The sequence below is a fragment of the Equus quagga genome, chromosome 15 (assembly GCF_021613505.1).
Source record: "Equus quagga isolate Etosha38 chromosome 15, UCLA_HA_Equagga_1.0, whole genome shotgun sequence".
NCBI lineage: Eukaryota > Metazoa > Chordata > Mammalia > Perissodactyla > Equidae > Equus > Equus quagga.
Window position 1 is genome coordinate 815,541 of NC_060281.1, and position 21,614 is coordinate 837,154.

The following is a 21,614-nucleotide window of genomic DNA, read 5'->3' on the forward strand; positions in this document are numbered from 1 at the left end:
TGATAGCTATTTTGAATTCTCTGTCATTTAGATTACAGATTTCCTTGTCTTCAGGATTGATTTCTGGGTACCTGTCATTTTCTTTCTGTTCTGGAGATTTAATATAGTTTTTCATACTGATAGATAGTGTGGATTTGCGCTTCCGCACTGTGGCAGTATCTGATCACTGCTTCCACCTGGAGCCACTGAGTGAGGGTCAAGAGCTACATATTCTGAGCCCACTGTGATCCATGGAGCAGTTCCCAGGTGTTGGGCTGGGAAGCTGGTTGTGGGGGGTGCTTTCTTTCTCATGTGTGATCTTGGGGGCTTCTTGCTCTGTCCCTCGCTGTCTGCTTTCCTGGGGTGTTGACTTGATGAAGACATCCCCACAATAGCTAGACACCTCTGTAGGGGCTTTCCCCTGAGCTCTGACGGTCCTCAAGATCTATGACATTCCTGCAAAGGGCCACCACTCCCTCCCGGCTTTCCTCTTGGAGGCTGTGCGCAATCCCTGGGTTGCTGTCCTTCAGGCAGGAAAAATGTTCTCTTTCCTCGTTCCACTTCCTTGGGGGAGACTCCAACACCTCCACCTTCTGTCGTATGGCTGCATGGGACTCTCAGATGTCTTCTGTGTTGTGTGAATGTCTTCTGTTGGAATATAAATGTCTTTTTCATTGTATCTTAGAGGGGAGAGCTCACTCTGCCATGATGCTGATGCCACTCCTCTAGTTTTAACTTTTCTAAGTAGGAAACCACACCAAGATATGATCGATTTCTAGGTCTCCTGGGTCCCCGTGAGGCCTTCCTATGGCTCCCACAGCCAGTGAAGATCACAGTGAAATAGAGTCTGTGGCAGAGCCACCAGGCCCCTTCAAGGCAGGTGACCCAAGAATACGATGGCCAGCACACAAATTAATAAATAGTACTTTGGTTATAATGTAATAAAAACCATTTATACACTTTAATATTTTACAAGAACATTCTTTTCCTAGACAGGAATACAAATCTGAAATCTAAGAAGTGAGATTAAATCTTCTAATTAATATAATGAAAATACACCATTTTGAAATAGTTTCCTCATATTTTAGAAGTTTATTTCAGAAAGTTCTATGCCTGCAAAAGGTAAGTATGTCTCCTCCCACTCCTAAATTATATAGAATACTGGAGCTAACTGGAGTTGATCATCAATAATTTGTATCAAATTCCTAGAAAAAATAATTTCACCTAAGCTAAATTAGCATCCAGGGATAAGAAACAAATATGATTTAATAGGACTTAGTATCTAAGTATTGAAATAAAATAGGAAGATATACTTGTTAAACTTAATCTTTAACCATGCAGATTGTGAAATACTGAAGCCTATAAACACTGTGTGTACAAATACAGAATCAGTAAACTGTCATTCACGATTTAATTGCTGTCAGTCCAAGTTCCTAGTATAGTAAAAATATTGGTCTTCAAATACTTTTTGGTGACTTCACTGAAAATCCACACCACTGTCCACCCCAAAATCTGATGGCAAACACTGCATAATTAAGAACGGAGATTTGTGTCCCTTGATCACAAAGCCAGAGATAAGGCTAGAGGCATCTCCACCATCGGTCTTCAGCAAGAACCTCCACAACAATTCTAAGTAACTTAAATTCCAATTTCTTGTTTTGGCCCAGGACACACACAAGTGTCATTCCTTGGAAGAATGATATCATCTCCAGCTCTCAGGGACTCATTATTAGTGTGGCTGCACTCTAAATGCATCTAGAAATTTAACTTTCGAAATTGCCTTTGTGCACAAGGTGCTCTGCTTCTGTCACAGAAACAACAAGACCTCTCTCTCTCTCTGGTACATAAATTTGATGGCTCAAGTCAAGGCATCAATTATAATTTATGAAATTAATGAGGTGCAAAGATGTCTGTATTCAGAAATTATCTGCACTGAACAGAACCTGCAGAGTGGAACTGCCTCTAGAGAGAGACTGAATAGCTGCTTTAGGGCCCGTGGTACCATCTCTAAGTTTTATAATTTTAGGGAACAGGAAAGGAGGCTCCACGGCTGATCTATGGAAGGAGAATTTCATTAACATATTTGGTAGAGGTGGTACGCTTCTGGTTCTATGTATTATGTGGTGAATTTGAGAGCCAATTTTTGGAATGCCAGCCCTACCACCATGCAATTCTACAAAGCAGTTGTATGGAACTCAGAATCAACATTTCCGGCTGAACTCTGAGCTCCGACATTCAGATAAGCCCCCAACGTTGGAGATAATAACTCCTATTGCACCCATTGTTCTCTCAAGGGAAGGATGAGAGGATGTAGGTGCAACTGCTTTATAAGCTGTAAAGCCCCACAGAATGCAAGCTGTCAGAGTATAACAATGCATACGAAAAAGTATATCCCATAATATTGATAGGCATTTCTGTCAATCAATACCACGTAAAAATCAAGAAAGGATACTTTTTTTGACCCACAGTTTACTAATTTGGAACTTGAATAATCAGAGAACCTCACTATATTTTAATTGCTCTATTAACAGTATTATAATCTTATCTGACATTTATAATTATGTTGTTTCTTATAAAACATACAGAAACCAACTATTGTGTAAAAAATCACTGTACTCAAAGTTGGAGACTTGTGACTCTAATCCTAACTCAGCCATATTAGGTGCATTATGTTGAAAACATTCCTTCTTCTCAATAAACCTTGTCCTCTTCTGTAAAATGTGGATAATGCTACTTTCTCACAAAAGTTTCACAAGGATTAAATGAGATATGCCCACTTTGTATATTGTAAAGGACTTTAGAAATAGACTCTATTGTATAATTACACAATTGAGATTAAGAATACGAAATCACAGTGTTAGAGATCAGATTTATAGCTAAATAGCAATCATAACTAAATGTATATGCAATATCAGTTAACCTTTGCAAATATGCTTTGAAATGTGCTTAGAAAAAAAAGTCACTCTTAGAAAAATTATTAACTGGCCTGGTATAAAACAGATGCTCAAGTATTCAGAACGAGTGAATACTTCTTTAATCCTCACTGTTAAAGGATGATAAAAAGAGCCATCACACATAGAAAACAGTAAGATAAATCTTCCTGTTAATGTCCACAAAGCCAACAGGAGTCTAAAGGATTAAGAAAATGGTTACTTGTACAGCCAGGCTATCTATACATTAAGATATATGGATTAACCCCTAGCCAAACATATCTGGACTGTGAAGTAAGTAATGTGGTCAGTTTGCATAATGTATCCTTAATCTGAAAATAATCATTTTGTAATTTCTTCTTTATATGATCCTATTTTATGTGGGAGAATAAAATACATGTTGTGCATAGGCCAACTATTACTGACTGAATTTTTCTGCATCGTCAAACAAGTAAGATACTTTATTATTTTACTTTTCTTTTTCTAATGACTCAAAACACCCTTGAAAATGTTTCCTGGAAAGCAGCTTGCATTATATCTTAAAATTATTTGGTATAGACATCAGTGGAATACACTGTACATCACATGGAATATGTGGAATACATTTTAATATTTATATCCTAAAATGTTATAAGCTTCCTAACTTCCTGAAATTTCTTTTTTAGTTTATATTCCTAAGAAAATAATCTAAATAATGACAAGATTGATGGCCTCAGGAAAACAACTATAAGTTTAAATACATAATAGGGTCACCCTGGAAGATGGGGCTTTGGGAACACACAGAACATTTTGTGGATTTATCTTAAATAGTCTAAAAGACATTGAAAAATAAAAAGCTACTTGAAATATAAGCATTAGTCATCAGTTTGATTTTTCCTGGTTTTGAAAGTTACATAAATTTAGATTTTTGAGACTACAGGAAGCTTCAGTCTTCAGAAACACTCCCAAAACACCGTGATGCTTGATAGTGCCCTTCCCCCACTCCTGTGCCCTGACCTGATGCTCCAGGCCTCAGAAGACGTCGAGACACTAACGTTCCCAAAAGTTCCGAACAGCCACATGAAACCACACCTACACACACGTTAAAGAAATAAGGCCGTTCATGGTCTTGAGGAAATCTAGACCAGACCATATTGAATAACAATAAAAATGTATCTGAGAAAAAGTCTAAGGTCATTGATGATAAGACGAAAAGATTCCACATAGAAGAGTTTAGAGAAGAATAAATTTCCTGTGTGAATATGACTTGAGGGAAACCACTAAGAAATTTCTTGCCCAGAATCTAAATACACAACAGTAAAGAACTCTGGACAGCAGATCTCAACGTGAATAATCTCAGGAGATCCTTCTCCAAGGCAGCGACTCTTCACGAGGAAGAGTAGGCAGGGCTAACAGCAGGGGCATTTCACTGCAGCTGTCCGCTGACCAGGTGCCCACAGGGACACTGAGCATCCATCCACTCAGGAGGGCAGGCCGTGCACGCGAAGCCTTGGAATAACGGCCGGCAGGCCCTGCAGAAAGAATCAGGGCATCTCATTGTTTGGGGACTGGATGTAACCACAGGCTTGAGAGACTAGCTCTGGGCAAGTTCACAGCAAAGACGTCACCAGACAGCATGCAGACGTAAACGTAAACGTCTTTGATAAAGGAAAACGTCAGGTGTGATCCAGACCTCACACCCAAGCAACATCAGCAGAACAACATTAATGTGCAACAATAATTCTGACTGTGCAATCAATTTCTACGTCCCTCAACATCCCAAAGACATGGAAATGGAAGACACGCCGACTGATGCGTACTAAGGTTCCAGTGACACAAATCACAAGAGTAATAGTCAAATAATGATAAAGATGAATTTTAAGGGTATGGGGGACAAAATGGAGCTACTTATGAAGGACTGATATTGCTTAACATTTAAAAATATATTATTAAGGTATAAAAAAGTAGAAAATAAATTTACTGCAGCAAATATTTTTGGTAATATAAACAGATGTTTAGAACCAGAGCTCCCTCAAAGAAAGTTACAATAAATATTGTTTTTGTTTTATTTTGGTTTTTGTTTGTCTTTGTTTTTGCTTTGGGTGTATAAAAAAGCAATTAATAGATATATTAAAGGACTTTTTTTTTTTTAAGTTGGAAATTCCTTGACTGGCAGAGGGAAATCACGAGGCATTGGAATATGGAGAACATTTTATGCCTCAACCTGGTTCTAGAGGAAACTGCTAAGTATTCACATTCGTAAGCCTTTGAAATTACAGTCCCAGGAACGAGGTTGCAAACCCCATGAGGTCGCTGGTCTACACCTCTGGCGCAAAAGTGGTCAAGCCGTACAAAGGCCCATCCAGTGCACGTGAGTCCCACTCCAGGTGACGAAGGCCAACGATTCCAGGGAGAGAACGCACAGAAAGAAACGGAGAAAAGGAAGCAACACTCACAAACGCATATACGCAGTGCACACGCTTCCTATCACAGAGCCAGGTGAGTCAGGGTCGGTCAAAGGCGCACCTGCTGACTCAAGAAAGCGATTCACTTCCAGAGTTCCTAAATATTTACGGTTCAGATAAGTGAGTCTGAAACTGTGTTTCCAAGACAATAACTTGAAAATATCTTCATCTCAGATTAAATGTTCATAACACAAGCTGCCACTGAAAACTCAGGACAGGACTTCTCACTGGCGAGGCTTAAAGTGCTCACGTGGTTCCTGGATGGTCACAGCTTCTCTCTTGAGGAGAGTGGGATGGCCTTCTACTCAGGAAGGCAGGGCAATCCTACACCCAGTGTGCCAGGCTGTTTAGACCCCTAGCTCCCCAATGAGCCAGATGCACTAACCCGTCCCCCAGCCACTTCAGGGAGTACACACTCTTGAATACAACGTCCATCGATATTTTTGAAACATTTAACTTAAAAGCAATAATTTCTACAGAGGTCTTTGTGAGGGATACACAATAAATCAATTTAGATGTTCTAAAATCTAACTCTGAATTAATCGAGACCATCAGACAACCCTGAACCTGGGCGTCACTACGTTTCCACACAGTCCCCTCCGGCCTCTGCTTCCACGATTCCTCTTACGTGTTGTCCTTCGACATGTTCCTCTGTGCATCACGGTGACGGTGTTGCTGACAGGACACAGATCAGGCTGCTGCTGCTGATTATCTTCTCTGGGAAACCACACAGAAGAAACTATCTCTTGTGTCAGTATCAGGGAAAATTAGTGTACACTTAAACTGGCCTATGTTCATGTTATGGAAGCTGCAAACTTTGATGGTACTTTCCTCAAAGCACTTGTGTTAGAATGTTTAAGGTTAAATCTGCAGCCTAATTTTCTATCCTTCTTATCCCTCACTGAGCTCTTCTACATGTTTTTAACTTATTTCAAATGCTATTTTTTTTTAAGATGGCACCTGAGCTAACATCTGTTGCCAATCTTTGTTTTTTCTTCTTCTTCTTCTTCTTCTCCCCGAAGTCCCCCGGTACATAGTTGTATATCCTAGTTGTGGGTCCTTCTGGTCATGCTATGTGGGACGACACCTCAGGTGGTTTGATGAGCGGTGCCATGTCCGCACCCAGGATCCCAACAGACAAAACCCTGGGCCGCCGAAGCAGAGCACGCGAACTTCACCACTCGGCCACGGGGCCAGCCCCTCAAATGGCTATATTTTTACATTTTAGGAGCTACCTTAAGTCACTTTTGGCATTAAGAAAGATTTTAACGTGGGAATTAAGATTAAATGAATATACACAAAATATAATTTAATGTATCTATTGTAACTCTGTTTTCATTAAAATACAGATTTTTCCATCCATCCATCTCAAAATATCTTTGATGTAATGGGAAACAACTAAAATGCAATTGATGTACAGGTGTTAGGATATCCATAGCTTAAACAGTAGAATTCAGTAAACAGCCAATTATTTTAACTTATTTGGGAATCTTGACGATGTATCGAAAACAAGTGAAAAAGTCCTCTCATCTGGCAAAAACCAGTATCAGGAGTCTGAGCGCCTAGTTTCAGTCCTTCAAGAACCAGAGGGCCTTCGTTCATAAGGTTACAGTCAATGACGAGGGGCTCTCTGCTATCCAGCCTCACAGGACCACGGAAGGTCACCACGTACAAGAACAAAGTGCTGGGACAGACAAGCATGCAGACAGCAGTAAGAATTCATAAGGAAGGGGACGGGGAAGCTTAGAAACACAAACAGATCAAACAAATGGGTAAGGGTTTAGCAGGCCTCAACACCGTAATTCTGGGAGCAGCTCTAAGAATGTAAGTGTACTAACAGGCAACATAGCAACTGACATCGACGCAATATCCATTAGGCAAAAACTAAAAAAATTATTTCACAGCATATAAACTTTTATGAAATCCTTTTCAGCCTTTCTGGCTTAAAATTTTTAAATTTTAAAAATTAAAAATTTTTAAATTTTAAACTTAAAAAGAGAGTAATGTCCAATACTTATGAGAAGAATTTTAATTAAAATAGTAAACAGCATCAATAACAATAAGCTGGTTAGCAAAAATTGGGCACATTGGAAAACTCAGCTATCCAGAATGAGGGATTTGAAACTAAATTTTTCCAATTCCCAAATTAAATCATTACTTATCAATGAAACAAAAAACAGAAACATATACAGTTTATCAAATATACTGCTTTAGATTTATCACGTTTTAAAGGATTCAGTGCCCTGTAACTATTCTCGTTTTCTCCCGTTGAATGTTCTGTTGCTTGACATTTTGTGAATGCAGTACAAAGAATGGGAAATATGAGGTTAATGGCTCTTTGCATGACGTCCTACCCAGAGTGGCCAAATTATTTTCTAAAGATTCCTAACCAAAACTACGTCTCTTAAGTAGGAGCAAAGCAAAGCAAACAAAATGATCTTTTCTAGATGATTGAGTATGTAACTGAATTAAACTGGAAATTAAAAGATATTTGGTGAAAAAATTGAATACTGTTAGCACTGACACATAAAATTTTCAGTGACATTAAATCTGAAAATTGAAATTACTCTTTGAACTATTTTATGAAAAAGATTAAATTGAGTTTTATTTCAATAATGTTAAGAATTATAATTTTTCACGCCTTCTAATACAAATTTCATAAATCCATAACAAATCTTTCCTAATTAAGAGACACTGATGTCATTCACAAAAACGAATGTCTGTAATTTTTCCCCATAAAATGAGTACTTTTAAGATTAATCAAATAATTCCTCTCATCTTAATAACAACATAAGATCATTATACTGCACCTGGTTTCTGTATAAACCAACCCAAATTTTAGCTAAAATAGGCCTTACTGATTGCAGCAAGAATGAGCTGGAAAAATGGATGGAACTCACAAGAAATATGAAATTATTATAGTGAATATAACAGTTCCAACATTAAGAAAAAAGTCATAGTTTAATTTAATCTTCCCCAAAATATATAGACATATTTAATTTACACATATTTTAAACCAAATTAAAGGGCTATCTTCATTTTTAAATGATAGTCAACTAATAACATCTTCTAAACTCAATTTCTTTTTATGTGGCAAGACAGTAAGTAACATTTATTTTTACGTATAAATGTTTACTATTCACGTTTGAAATATATTTTTAAAGAACTTGGATTAAGAGAATTGTTGCAACTGTATTCTAGTGGCTTAGCACTCATCAGTCTAATGAGAACCAATATTACTTTGGCCTGGCTCTTTTGTATCTGCTACTGTTAAAGGGGATAAAAACAGTGAAAGATAACATCTTGTTAGCCTTTATAATTTCATTTATTACTAAGAACTTGCACAGCTCTATTTCTTTTCCAAAGTGATGTACTAATGGTTTTGATGACAAAAAATTACACACATACATCACACACACACCCCCCAGATCTTTGGGTCTACCAATCTTTGTTCAACGTAATTATCTTTGCATCATATTTTAGATCAAACATCCAAATGCGCAATTACTTCACAAGCATGGAAACTGTAGCCATTGCAACTGGTCTTTCTACAATCAGCCAACAAATGTGGAGACTAAAGACGGTGCAGTCAACGATCATGGAAAGCAAACTCAAAAGGACGACTCCAAGGACAGATCCTTCACCTCATCACAAAACACGGGTTTCTCACCAATACTCTAAAGGATCGTTCAGATTAAACACATTTTGGGGGCTCAGGTCTGTGGTCAATTTTTCCATCATTTTCATGTCCTCATTGAATAGCTCCTATTACTGTAAAATCTCATAGACTGAAGCAAACATTACATAATTATCTCTGTAAATAAATGCCTGATCTGGAAAAGACTAGCCTCTGAGGTCAGGAAGTCATAACATATTTGTCCAAGAAGCCTATCGGCAGAAAAAACCCAGCCTCTGTCAAGCCATTCCGAGCAGAAACGAGGCCTGGCTGGCGCTTCAGGTCCAGACGAAAGACCACTCGTCCAAGTAAAGTGCACGCAGCCCGTATCCCTGTGGAGGGAAACACTGGAGTGCTCTGCACCGAACGGCCATCCTACCGACACCAACGGATCTGATCATCATTTATCTTTTGGAGAGTAAAGCTCGGGGTGGATTTTTCACTACAATGTGAAATAACACTGCCCATGAAAATATCAAATGGTAATTAACCTTTTTCAAAACAAGAACATTTCGAAGTGGGTCTTGGGATGATTCACTCACCACAAAAAGTAGGCAAGACTTTCTGCTGCTGGATGCCCAGTGCTGTTTTTGTGATCTTTCAGGTATAGTTTAAAACCAGACTTACGTGAGCCCTTTCACATGGAACACAGTTAGACTTAGAGGATCCAGACACTCTTTAAAAGTGTATATGAAGTTTTGTATGAGTAAGTGTTTTTCTATGGAGAGCCCACTGCTTCCTTTCTATCTCTGACAGGCCCACAATCTCCCTCCAAATTAAGAAGAAACAGTTAAGGAGTCTGGATGAGGAGTGACTCAGACTAGAGCCTCGACGCCTCACGCTGGCTCTCAGCATCATCCCCCCACAGTCCTCAGCCTCAGCACTCCGCCTCGACCCCTCACACCAGCTCCCACTTCACCCTCCATGGTCCTCAGCCTCAGCACTCTGCCTCAACCCCTCACGCCAGCTCCCAGCATCGTCCTCCACGGTCCTCAGCCTCAGCACTCCGCCTCAACCCCTCACGCCAGCTCCCAGCATCGTCCTCCACGGTCCTCAGCCTCAGCACTCCGCCTCGACCCCTCACGCCAGCTCCCAGCATCATCCTGCATGGTCCTCAGCTTCAGCACTCCACCTCGAGCCCTCACGCCAGCTCCCAGCATCATCTTCCATGGTCCTCAGCTTCAGCACTCCACCTCGAGCCCTCACGCCAGCTCCCAGCATCGTCCTCCATGGTCCTCAGCTTCAGCACTCCACCTCGACCCCTCACGCCAGCTCCCAGCATCGTCCCCCACAGTCCTCAGCCTCAGCTGAGCACCTCCACCAAGACCCCTATAGAAGGCAGACAACTAGGAAAGCAGGAACCACACTCAGAGAAATGAGCTTTGAGATTACACGCAGAGGGCAGGGGACTCACCTCAGACGGCACCTTTGGGGGCTGTCAAGACTCTAATGAATCTTGTTTTTAAAAAGCCTTTCATATCAACTGGCAAGAGACACACTACATACAGAGGTGCTAGGTCCTCCTCCCTGGTGCATGCTTTAAACGATTTCAGAGATATTTGCTGAGAAAGTAAAGATAGAAAAAATAACAACAAACTTCACATAATCTAAACAAGTTAGTAGAAAACATAATCTTGTAATAAAAGGAAAACTTCAAAGTGGATAAAATAGTGTTCCAATTTGGATCTGCCAAGCAGTTAAGAGCACACTTCAGGGCTGAACATTCTCTAGGGAAAAGAATATTGCAAGGCTAACAGCCTCTGGTTAAAAAAAAACCTTCAGCTCTATTAAGAAGTCCATTGCATCTGACAGGTGTTATATAATGAAAACATGTTTGTCAGAACCCACGGACTATTATAATCAATATGCCCCCTTTTCTAAGTCAGCTTTGAAATTTGCTCAATATTTACAGTTTGTTGAATAAGAGTCACACAACTCATATAAAATCTGCTTTGAAACAACTGATTTAAATTAACCAGGCATTCAAAATTCTTGGTTGCATTTCTGCGACGAACTGAACAACTCATTACACAATTATGACAATTATCTTCTTAAAGGCAAAAGATGGCTACAGGAAGCAGGCCATCCAAAACAAGACCCATTCACTAGCCTACAATCTACAGGCATGAAAGTAATTATTGTAAAAGTCTTATTATTAATATTACTGTAAGAAAATTACTAATTCTTTCATTGATTTCTCTACTTTTATAAGTTGGGATGCTTCTTTCTAAACTCCCTGGCCTTAGAAATTGAGAAGACAGAAAGTATTTATTTATTTTATTTATTAAAAGTGGGGGCCAGCCCCAAGGCCGAATGGTTGGGTTCCCATGCTCTGCTTCTATGGCCCAGGGTTTCGCTGGTTCGGATCCTGGGCGCAGACATGGCACCACTCGTCAGGCCATGCTGAGGCGGCATCCCACATGCCACAACCAGAGGCACTCACAACTAGAATATACAACTATGTACTGGGGGTCTTGGAGAGAAGAAGGAGAAGAAAATAAAGTGTCTGTGATGAGCTGGAGAAGCACAGGGAAGAATATATACTTGCTGTTCCCTGAGATTAATTTGTCTTTGTTTTCCAAATGACTTCCGTTTGTCTGACAGAAATCTCCTCAGGAACATTCACAGGCAATACTTCACAATGAAAGCATCTCCTTCTGAAGCGCTTTTTTCCACGCACTAACACCTGACAGCACCACCGAAAATTAGAAAAGACCTGCATGGACACCGTTCCGTACAATGAGAATCACTTCACTCATGGAGTTACTGCCTTCCTCCATACACGTGTGGAGACCACAAATGAGAGCTTCCTCAGAGCTCGACAGAGAACGGACCGTGCTTTCCTTTCATCTCTCATGTGACACGGGTGGAGCGGGGCCGTCCCTGCCTCAGCCTGTCTGTCATTAAGAAGACCCAACAAGGATGACCAAGAACACAGGATTCACGATCTTTATCAATGAGCCATTATCAGCCACTATGCAACCACATGGCTCCATTTACAGCAAAATCCTCCTCTTCTCCCAAAAGAACATATTTAGTTAGTCTAGATGCATGAATGTTAATCAGCATCGGATGGGCAGCAACCTGATTCACTTCCGCCCGTGGGAGGTGGCTGGCTGCTTCTTTCCAGTTGCCGCGCATCCCCGGGTTTTAAGCAGAGCAGGCAGGAGCTGTCCTCAGCTGCCCTTGCAGCACGCGCTGACCCAAGACGGTGCGGAGAGCCGGCCGCTGGCAGGCTTCCGGGGAGCCAGCGCCTCTGCACCAGGACCTGGTCCTGCAGCAGAACACATGACGCCCCCACCCAAGGAGGAGAGCCGGACCCTGGTGCCTCAGGACACCTCAGCCGGCTCAGCGCCTCCTGGCAGAGCAGCTACGATGGAGCCAAGGTCTTTACCAGCTTGATTTAAAGGAGCCATCACCTCCCTTCTCAGAAAGCCTCAGCTGCCAAGCGCTCAAAGCAAGAAAAGCTGAAACTCCCACTGCCCCTTTAAGAAACTGTGCACCTCCAAAAGCTTAACATGGCGTCATCTTCTACAGAGAAACCATCAGAAGATCCTGAGCACCTGAAAAACGCTCGGCCATTCCCACTGCAAACATCGGGAGGCTTTTTCCAAACTGGCAGGATGGAAACAAGGGACAGAGGGGTCAGTGTCTCTGCCGTCGGAGGTCACACGCGAGTTGGCCCCGAGGGGCACTCCCTTTCCACCTCCTGCCCGGCTCTCTGCTCTCCTGTGTGGACAGTCTCCCCTTAGGGCCCAGCCCAGCGTCACACAAGACAGCTGCTCCTTCCACGATGGGCTCGAAAGCCAGGACCCTCGGTGGCAGGAGAGAGCAGCCCCGGCAGCCTCTGTCCAAACACTTCAAAACAACAATCTCTACCCAAACCGGTATCTTTCTTTTTAAGAAGATGAGCTCTGAAGCCTTCCAATTTTAGCAAATTCAGTAAATAGGGAAAACAAATGTCTTTGGCCAATCAGAAAAGGAAAATATATACTCTCTGAATTAACGGTATATTATATATATATCAAGTTGAGAGTTGAATACTAAATTGTAGACAATTTAATGTACACCTCAGATATTCATTTAAAACATGAAAATAACTCGATACAATGCAACTAGATGATCACCACTGTATTCTAAGGTAATAATATATTTGTGCAATTTCCATGTTCAAAGCAAAATATTCCTTACTTTCTATTGAGAGAATCTAAGTGAAGCATTTCAGTATCTTACTTTTGGATAATTAAACCATATATTCCATTAATTTCATATTTATGCATAAGATTAATACTACAGCGTGGTTTACCTGTTCCTGAGGGCAACGGATGAAGTAGTAGAAACTGCTGAAACCCAGCAAACACAACAGCATCATCGGAGCAGTGAAATAAACGCTCCTGGCATCAGATCACTAAACTCCAGCTAGCAGTGCATCAAATCCACAACACAATAAAAAATCCACCAAAAGGCAAAAGCAATTTTAAATAAAATTTCCTGTGGTCCTTGCATTCTAAAGCAAAACCAAAGAAGCCTGCAGAGTGCAACGTTACACAACAGTGACTCTAAACACGGCAGAGTCTGCAGAGTGCAGCTCCCCATTGATTACCGCAGTGATCTACAGCACTCCGTGCTGGACCAAAAAGTTCCCACTGGGGCAGGCACCACAGCGCCGGCAGGTCCGCCAGTGACCACTTCCTGAAGCAATGCACACAGGATGCTACCTGCCTGCGGGCAGGGACACGAAACGCCGTGGTTCCTCAGAGCTGGCACAGGAGAACAGATTCAAGCAGAGGCTTGAGAGCTGCTCCGTTACCTCAGGGACACTGCACTCAGATGACAAAGTCGAGCAGACCCCCCGCTGGCTTGTGGACCAGAGAACACTCACCTGAACTGATTAGTGCCCACTGTCAACGGCTGGCCATGGTCCCGCCAAGTCCTGCGCAGCAGATCGTTTCCTCTGCAGCTTCCCTACCTGAGAAATCTTACTCAGCCGGTGACAAAGTCTGGCGTCAGGACGCAGGAACCAGGAGGACAGGAGCGATGTTGGGACATGGACAGAGCGCTTCTCCAAGCTGTTCCCGTACAGCCAGCCTCGTGCTAACCGTGGCTCACCTCCAGGGGGCAAAAGGACACCCCAAAGAGGTTGTGCCAGGGAGCTGCGGGGTCTCGTGCTTCCGATATTCTAAAAGGTGCAGACGTTTGGTGATTGACAGTCTCAGCTCCTGGTCCAACAGATGTTACTCACGGAGACACAGAATCATTACCTCCTCCTTAAGTCACTGCGTTTACTGCACCCACCCCATATCACGTATTTCAGAACAACAGCAACATAAAAGCAAAACTAGAGGATCGGGAATTATGCCCTCCCCTAACTTCATTTTTATCCCGTGGACATCAACCTCGTCCAGTTCCCAGGGACCACAGTGAGCAGCGATGCAGGTCTCTAACCCACCAGGGAATATCGCTGACGAGTAGAGGCACTCTGCTGCTAGCCTGTTCTGGAAAATGAAACGATCAAATGATGACAAGGGAGAATTAAGGACCATCTTCCATGTATTTAAACTAAATGCACCGTGTTTACTTACATTACATACACTTGCCAAAAATAATTATCTGATAAGGAAAAAACGAATCCTGAACCATGGATCAGCTCACCACCGCCAAGTCAACTGCAAAGTGTCAGCCTCACATAAACGCACGGAGGCGAACACTTTCCCCCTCTTAAAAGAATGTGTTTTTTGTCTTTATTTGGAATCTTTATTTTTTCTTTTCCCCGAACTTCCAAGTATGCTTTTAACAGGTGCAAGTCAAAACTTGGCCAAACTGTTGCTGGGAAAACAAAAAGGGAATAAACGTTAACTGAATGATTGTTATGTGCCAAATATTGTACTGTGTTAATTTTATTTAATTCATTTATTTCTCACAGGCGTATGGCAAAATCAGTATTACTTATCCCAGGTTACAGATGAGGCTCAGAAAAGCTGGTTAACTTGCCCAGGGTCACACAGCTACAAGCAGCAGAGCCGGCATCTGGACTCGACTTGGTCTGAGCTGAAAGCCCACGCACGAGCTTTTCACGGCACGACAAGAGGAGGAGTGACCTTGATTATTTTGGTAGACTCCCGCACATTCGTGCCGTTTTTGTTAAAGTGTGGTGACTCAGTGTGGAAAACCACGGGGGTGCAGGAGGGGCCTCGCTCATCTCCCTCTATTTCCCACATCTGCAGCTGGGGAGGCTTCTCCAGACCTGTCCATGATCTGACGCCCCACGTCTGCTGAATCTAAGCTTCTTTCTCTATGGCGCCTTCAAGACAACAACCTACAGACCCACCTAGGTCGTGGTCTGGAGACAGACGGCGGGCCCGCAAGGACGCTGCAGGGAACCGACGTCAAAACATCAACAACTGACTTACCCACGTCCCCTCGTTGAAAGCCGACCTTGTAATTTTATTTGATTGAAATTTAAGAGTCTATGGATCCTACGGGCCTGCGTAGGCTAAGCCAACTGAGCTGAAATACCTACATACACTGCATGCAGCCATAACTGTGCCTGAGTTTTGAGATATTTCTTTCACGTACATCTCTTCTCCTATTTCTTTTTTCTCATTTATCACCTGGAATGGGCTTATCTCAAACTATAAAGTCATTTTGAATGCTATTAATCCAATATTCCATCTCATGAATTTATTTGGTATAATTATCTTGAGTTGCCAAAGTGCCTCCATATGAGGAAACTTATCAAATGATAACAAATCATATTTCTAACAAAAGATACTTAATACGGCACCTGTGGTCTCTGAAATGGTAGACTCAGCTTTCCAAGTTGCAGAAGTGAAACAGAGAATCCATACTAGAAAGGCCAATGCTGACCATACTGTAAAACACCTGTTCACTCACTTGTTGCTGGACGCCACGTGCTCGAGACGCCCGCACAGCAACGACTGCCCGCCACTGAGGTCACTGTCCACACAGAAGTAGAGAAAAACCCACTTTCATCTGTCAGTTCAGAAACTTAAATTAACAATATTACTTATTTAAAACATTTCTACCACCTCGTCCACTCTGAGCCACACGCCACTCTGAGCCCTTGGGTCACGGTTCTCCCAGGCTCCTCCTCAGCTGTGGTTCCACAGCCACTTGCAACACCAGCAGACGGGTCTCCCTCGGGAGGGGACACATAAACCCAACAGCAACTGCAATTTTGATCTTGCTTCTCATAAACCATCTGACCTTGCACTGTGATCGAGGTCAAGACCTGTTTGCAGAAAGGTTTAGCTCTTTCACAAGAACCCAGGAGCCATTATCTTGAAAAACTGACGTAATCTTGTACTTGGAGACTGATCTTCCACTAACGATGACTCCAATGTGTCACAGACTTCTCATTCTTTGTATTAGTACAAGATAGCAAAGCATGGAATACACTGACTATAAACAGAACTCCTGCACTAAGCAACTTGCTACTGTTTTTCCCTATTTTCAGAGAACACTGACATTCTAATCTTTAAATCTTTCCTGACTTGGCTACTTGCACAAGAAAACAAATCATAAATATGAACAATCATCTTATAATCTTTAGGGCTATATTGTGAATCTAATCATCTCTTTCCAGACAAAAAGACCAAAGACAAAGTTGGTAGCGGGAAACTTGGCTCTGCTGAGCAAATGGAAGAAAATCGCTCTGCACCTGACACACAGAACGGGACTATTTACACTGGAAGAACAGAGACAGAGGGAGTGTGAAAGACACATTTGGGTCCACCTGGAAATGAAGCAGGATTCCCACGCCCCAAGCTCGCTGTCTGCTCTTACCAGCACCTGCTCGTCGGGCCTGGCCTGCTCCCTCTTCGGAATCGGCAGACCTCACTTCTCCCCACCCCTCTGAAGGGACCGGCGTCCCAGACGCACACATGGCAGCGGCCTCGTACAGAAGCCCAGGCCGGGGACGTCCAGCGTCACTTCTGAGCAAATCCAAGTTCTCATCTGAGAAGAGCGCCCAGCGCCTTCTCCACTCCGCCACTGTCAGTCAACAAGCACAGCAGCGACCCACCCGCGGGCCAGGAGCAGCAGACGGCGGGAGCCGAGATGTCAGCGTGCGTGAGAAAGGCTCCTTGCACGACTGGCTCCGGCCACGGCAGGCAGCCCTGCAGCCAGGCAAAGCACGGCACCCCACACACGAGCCTCGCGGGCCCGGTGTGTGCAGACGGCAGCCCTCACCGAGGAGCAGCATATTGGGTCTCTGCTGGGTTTTAACCAGATCCACAGGGTTCAGGAAATAAGCTCTCTGCCAGATGACACTGCGCTCCCAGCCATTCCTTCTGTTGCCTTATCCCCCAAATTTCTCTAACTGGTGTCCTTTCTCCTGCTGCGAGCTTATTTGTGGACAGGGCTAAATAAAGGATTTTTATGACAACAAAATGGCCATTAGCCCACAGGATGATTTCTAAAACATAACTCTTCTGCTTTCGTTTGGTCCTATTAACATCAATTAAATGAGAGCATTTCTTCTTCTTATATCTCTGACTTCTGAAGAAAAAAACGTTTTGTTTCTTCCTGAAGAAATATTTGAAATTAGGCTATCTTTGTGCATATTATATGCTCTTCACATTTTATTTTCTCTTGTTACATAAACTTTTAAAGGTAGATTCCCTCTTCCTACTGCTCTGTTTTCAGTATATATATATATATATACACTGCTCTGGGAGTTGCTTTCACCCATATGTGAAGGGTACAACATTTGAAGACTATGAAGAGCTATCCATTCTCTTAGATGGGACGCATACTCCTACTCTATGAAAAAAAAAGAAGGAAGGAATTATAGTTTTCCTCTACCATAACTTAGTATTTTTACTACAAACAGGTCATTCAATTTTAGTTTAAGCATATTATTCTGCAGGTACTCATTACCTTTTTGCATTTTAAAACAGACAATGATGTAAGTAGTAAAAATAACATATGTGCATGTATTTCGAACTTCCTAAAGCACATTCATGTGCTTCTAAACAAATTTGTGAGGAAGGGAGAAAATGACAAGAAAACTGACCATTTCTAGAAACAGACATGGAGTGTACACCAGGCTGACTTCTCCTGGGAACAAAATTCCTAAATCACCAACCTAAGGCTTCCACTTCACCAAACTTTCATTTTCAAATTAAACCTCAGGCCTAATAGAACAGCCAGAAAGTACAGGTGAAATTTATTATAATCAAACGCCAATACTGTTAGCGTTGAAATATTAATCACATCCAATTCTCTAGAAATGTTTTTTCCTCCACAGTCTTAGTAATTGATGCAGAATACAAAAAACAAGAACCGTGATTTCAAAGCACAAATCTCTTACAAGTGCACTTTGACGTAATAATCAGTACTGTACCGAACTTCAAAGGTCCATGGTACGCCAGCGTACTGAGTGAAGTGGCACTAAGATGCTGTACAGCGAATGTTTACACGACCTCCCAACTCTCCCCAGGTACTTTCATAACTTGAAAGACATCTCTACTCATCTACAACCGGCTCATCTACGTCATGGCCTCTGCTGCTCACGACCGTATCTTACAGAAAAAAACAGGTGTTCTTCCACATAGACAAACTGAGCAATTTTAAATAGCAAGGAAGTCTAGATTATAAACGCTTGATGGGATGTAAATAAACTATCTGATTCTCTATGGGGCTACAGGCTGAAGACTGCCAGGTGGAAATAACACGTTGCTACTTTACTGACCGGCGTTATCTACTCTGTGGGCCACTCTGCATTGTGTCATGTGCTGGTGCTTAAGAATCAGTGGAGGACGAGCTCCAGGCAGAAGAGGGTACATATATGGTCTCTCAATCTGTACATGTGTAAACTCTATACCCTCTTAGTAAAGTCAACATTCTTAAACTTTACAACCAGTAGCAGAATACAATGTTAGTGAGAGGCTACAGCATAAACACAAGCTCAGGTTCAATGACTTCTTCTGACATGGCTTCACTGACTGAACCCAGTCCATATGGATCTGTTCATTGCTTTCCATTTCTCCTTAGGTCTTAAAAGGAGACCTTTATGTGGGGCTTGATTCCTTGCAAGTGGCACTGACCCTTGCATGCGTGCATTCATAATTTCTTTCATTTAGCAAAAACTCTGAACATTGAATTTACTAAGAACTAAGGAAGAGAAAAAAGAGCCAGACCAGTCTCTGCCTTGAAGGTTGAAATACTATTATTATTCCCACAGTACAGATGGGGACACTGAGGCTTAGATATGACAAGTGACACATCTAGTCAGCGGCAGGGTAAGAATTTGAATTCAAACAGGAACAATAATAATCAAAGTTAACCTTCCTTAAGTTTGGGAACCAACTTCTATCCAGTACCCAGTACAAGGCTGTGCTCTTGGTGGTCCATGATCGAGGCAAATTAACCTATACCACGTAAAATGCTCGGGATGCCACAGGCTGAGGTCCTTCACGAGGCTCCCGCATGGCTCTGCCACACCTTGACCTCAGGACACCAGTTCACGAAGATGCTAAGGGACGGTTCAGCCTGAACGGGACCCTCATCAAATGTACTCAGAACACACTGCATATTGTATTATTTTCTAGAGCAATCAGAGTCCACACTGCAATTAAAGGCATTGAGAAATCCTGGATTAAGGAAATTCTTGGTGAAAGTTAGCACTGGCCAAGCTTATCTGAGCACAAACACTTGGTTTCAGCAGCATGCTTACTAACCCTATTATCACTCAGCAGAAACACTAGTGGGAGAAGTGCTGCATTATTAACAGCGTTTATTTTGATTTAAGATAACCTAAGGGAAACAAAAGGGAGACAAGCCACGCTATGGATCCGAGCTGACGTTCAGGACCCTTGGGGAGTTTCTGTGAGAACAGGCACGGTACCACGTCCTGCTCTGTCATCGGGACGTCTGTGATTCTGCTCTCTCCAGGCTGCAGCTCAGCCGCCCCTTCCTCACCACATGGACGAATTCTGTAGCAAGGTCTTCCATTTATTCAGCTCCACACAACCACAGTGAAGCAACTGTCCTGAAGGATTCTAAGCTACAATGAAACAAACGTAAAACAAAACACAAAGTCCCAAATCTGTATTCTGGGAAATCCCAATTGTATAGATGTAGACACAGAATAAACTGATATCCAAAATATAACTAGGAGACTGTGGGGTGAGAGCAGCACTAAAAAGGCAAAGTCAGTTCTAACGACATGAGAATGAATAAAGTATTAGGATTTGGGAAATTAATATAGTAGATTCAGGTTTTTCCCAGGATTGAGAGCTTCTTTCACACTTGCAAAGTCCTGAGTGATAAGGCGGCAGCCTCTCTCGGACCAGGATTTACGGGTTCCCACAGGGTGTGCAGGAAGCTAGAAGGAACACTGGCTATAAAATGTCGAGCCTGAGAAAGTTTAAAAGGTGAAAAAGACCCAAAGAGTGATGCTATCAAGAAGCTCTGGATCCCAAGTCACTCTGGAGTTCTCAAATACAGGTATGGGAGCTCCTGTTTTCAAGGTGCACTGAAGAAACCGTTTACAGAGTCAATGAAGACAGCCACTCTGAGGGCTGGCACTGTGTCCCACTGTGTGTCGGAGCACCGGCCTGTCAGGAAGGGACCTTCCAAGGACAACCAGTCACAACTTGTCCTTGATCTGTGCTGACCTGTAATCTAGGGAGCACTAGGTCTCTGAGACTTGGTCCAACCAATGGAGAAACTGAGGCGATACTGGGTATGGAAGAAAGGGGATCAGAATATCAAATATGCCAAAATGTCAGACAGTGGCAGGACAGGGCTACAGGAGGGTGGGGAAGATGTCAGAGGGGAGCTTTGTAGGGAGGTTGGGGGAAAAGATGACTGGCATGAAAGGGAGACTCAAGAGAAAGAACAGGTAAGTCTGCATTATGGATAATGATTACTCTGTAAACCTAACTGCCCTACTCCAGAATCTTTCTCCAGTTTACACCCTCGGACTGATCCCACACATTTCCTATAGGGGACCTAGCAAAGGAGGACAACTGGAAATTGAGTGCTGTCCACTGTGCTGAGATATTTAAAGGATAATCAGAAATTGACCATTTCAGCCTAAAGTCTGAGGCCAATCTTTAGCCGTTACTGCACTTCTCTGTAAAAGGCAGAAAAAATGTCAAAAAAAAAAAAGGAATCCAATTGATAAAGCCAAAATATTGGCTCTCTGAGCGGCATTTCTTAGTGCTTGTCTATTCTCTGTAACTTGCCATTGATTACAGCGGATGGGAGGACTTTGAGCTTGAAGCTGGAGGGGATCTAATCTTGGCTTGGGATTAAATCACAATGCAGGGAATATAAATTCAGTGGACAAACTCCACCTAAGGGCCAGGACGAGATTTCAATCTCTTACAAGAGATGTACTGTTTTCTCACCCAGGAAGCTCTCTGAGGGTCACGGCCTTGTGCACAGACGTCAGCTCCAATCCCCACCTCTTGGGGGCAGGACTGCCTTCCGGGGGACTGCTGTGTGCAGACCCCAGCCCCAGACCCTACACGCTCCACACAACCAGAGGTGCTGCTCCAGCACCACCCCACATGCCTGGGGGTCTGGTCTTCTCGTTTCATTTCTGGCACTTGG

General features: G+C 42.7%; 1 protein-coding gene across 1 annotated transcript in view; it reads right to left on the reverse strand.

Moving 5' to 3' along the window:
• Positions 1–21,614, reverse strand: part of RIMS1 (regulating synaptic membrane exocytosis 1) — a 414,621-nt gene that overhangs the window by 149,798 nt on the left and 243,209 nt on the right. The window contains exons 7-8 of the mRNA XM_046639771.1: positions 13,999–14,208; positions 12,114–12,399 (exon numbers count right to left, since the gene is read on the reverse strand). Of these exons, the coding sequence (XP_046495727.1) occupies positions 12,114–12,399; positions 13,999–14,208 (496 nt within the window). The remainder of the gene's footprint in view (positions 1–12,113; positions 12,400–13,998; positions 14,209–21,614) is intronic.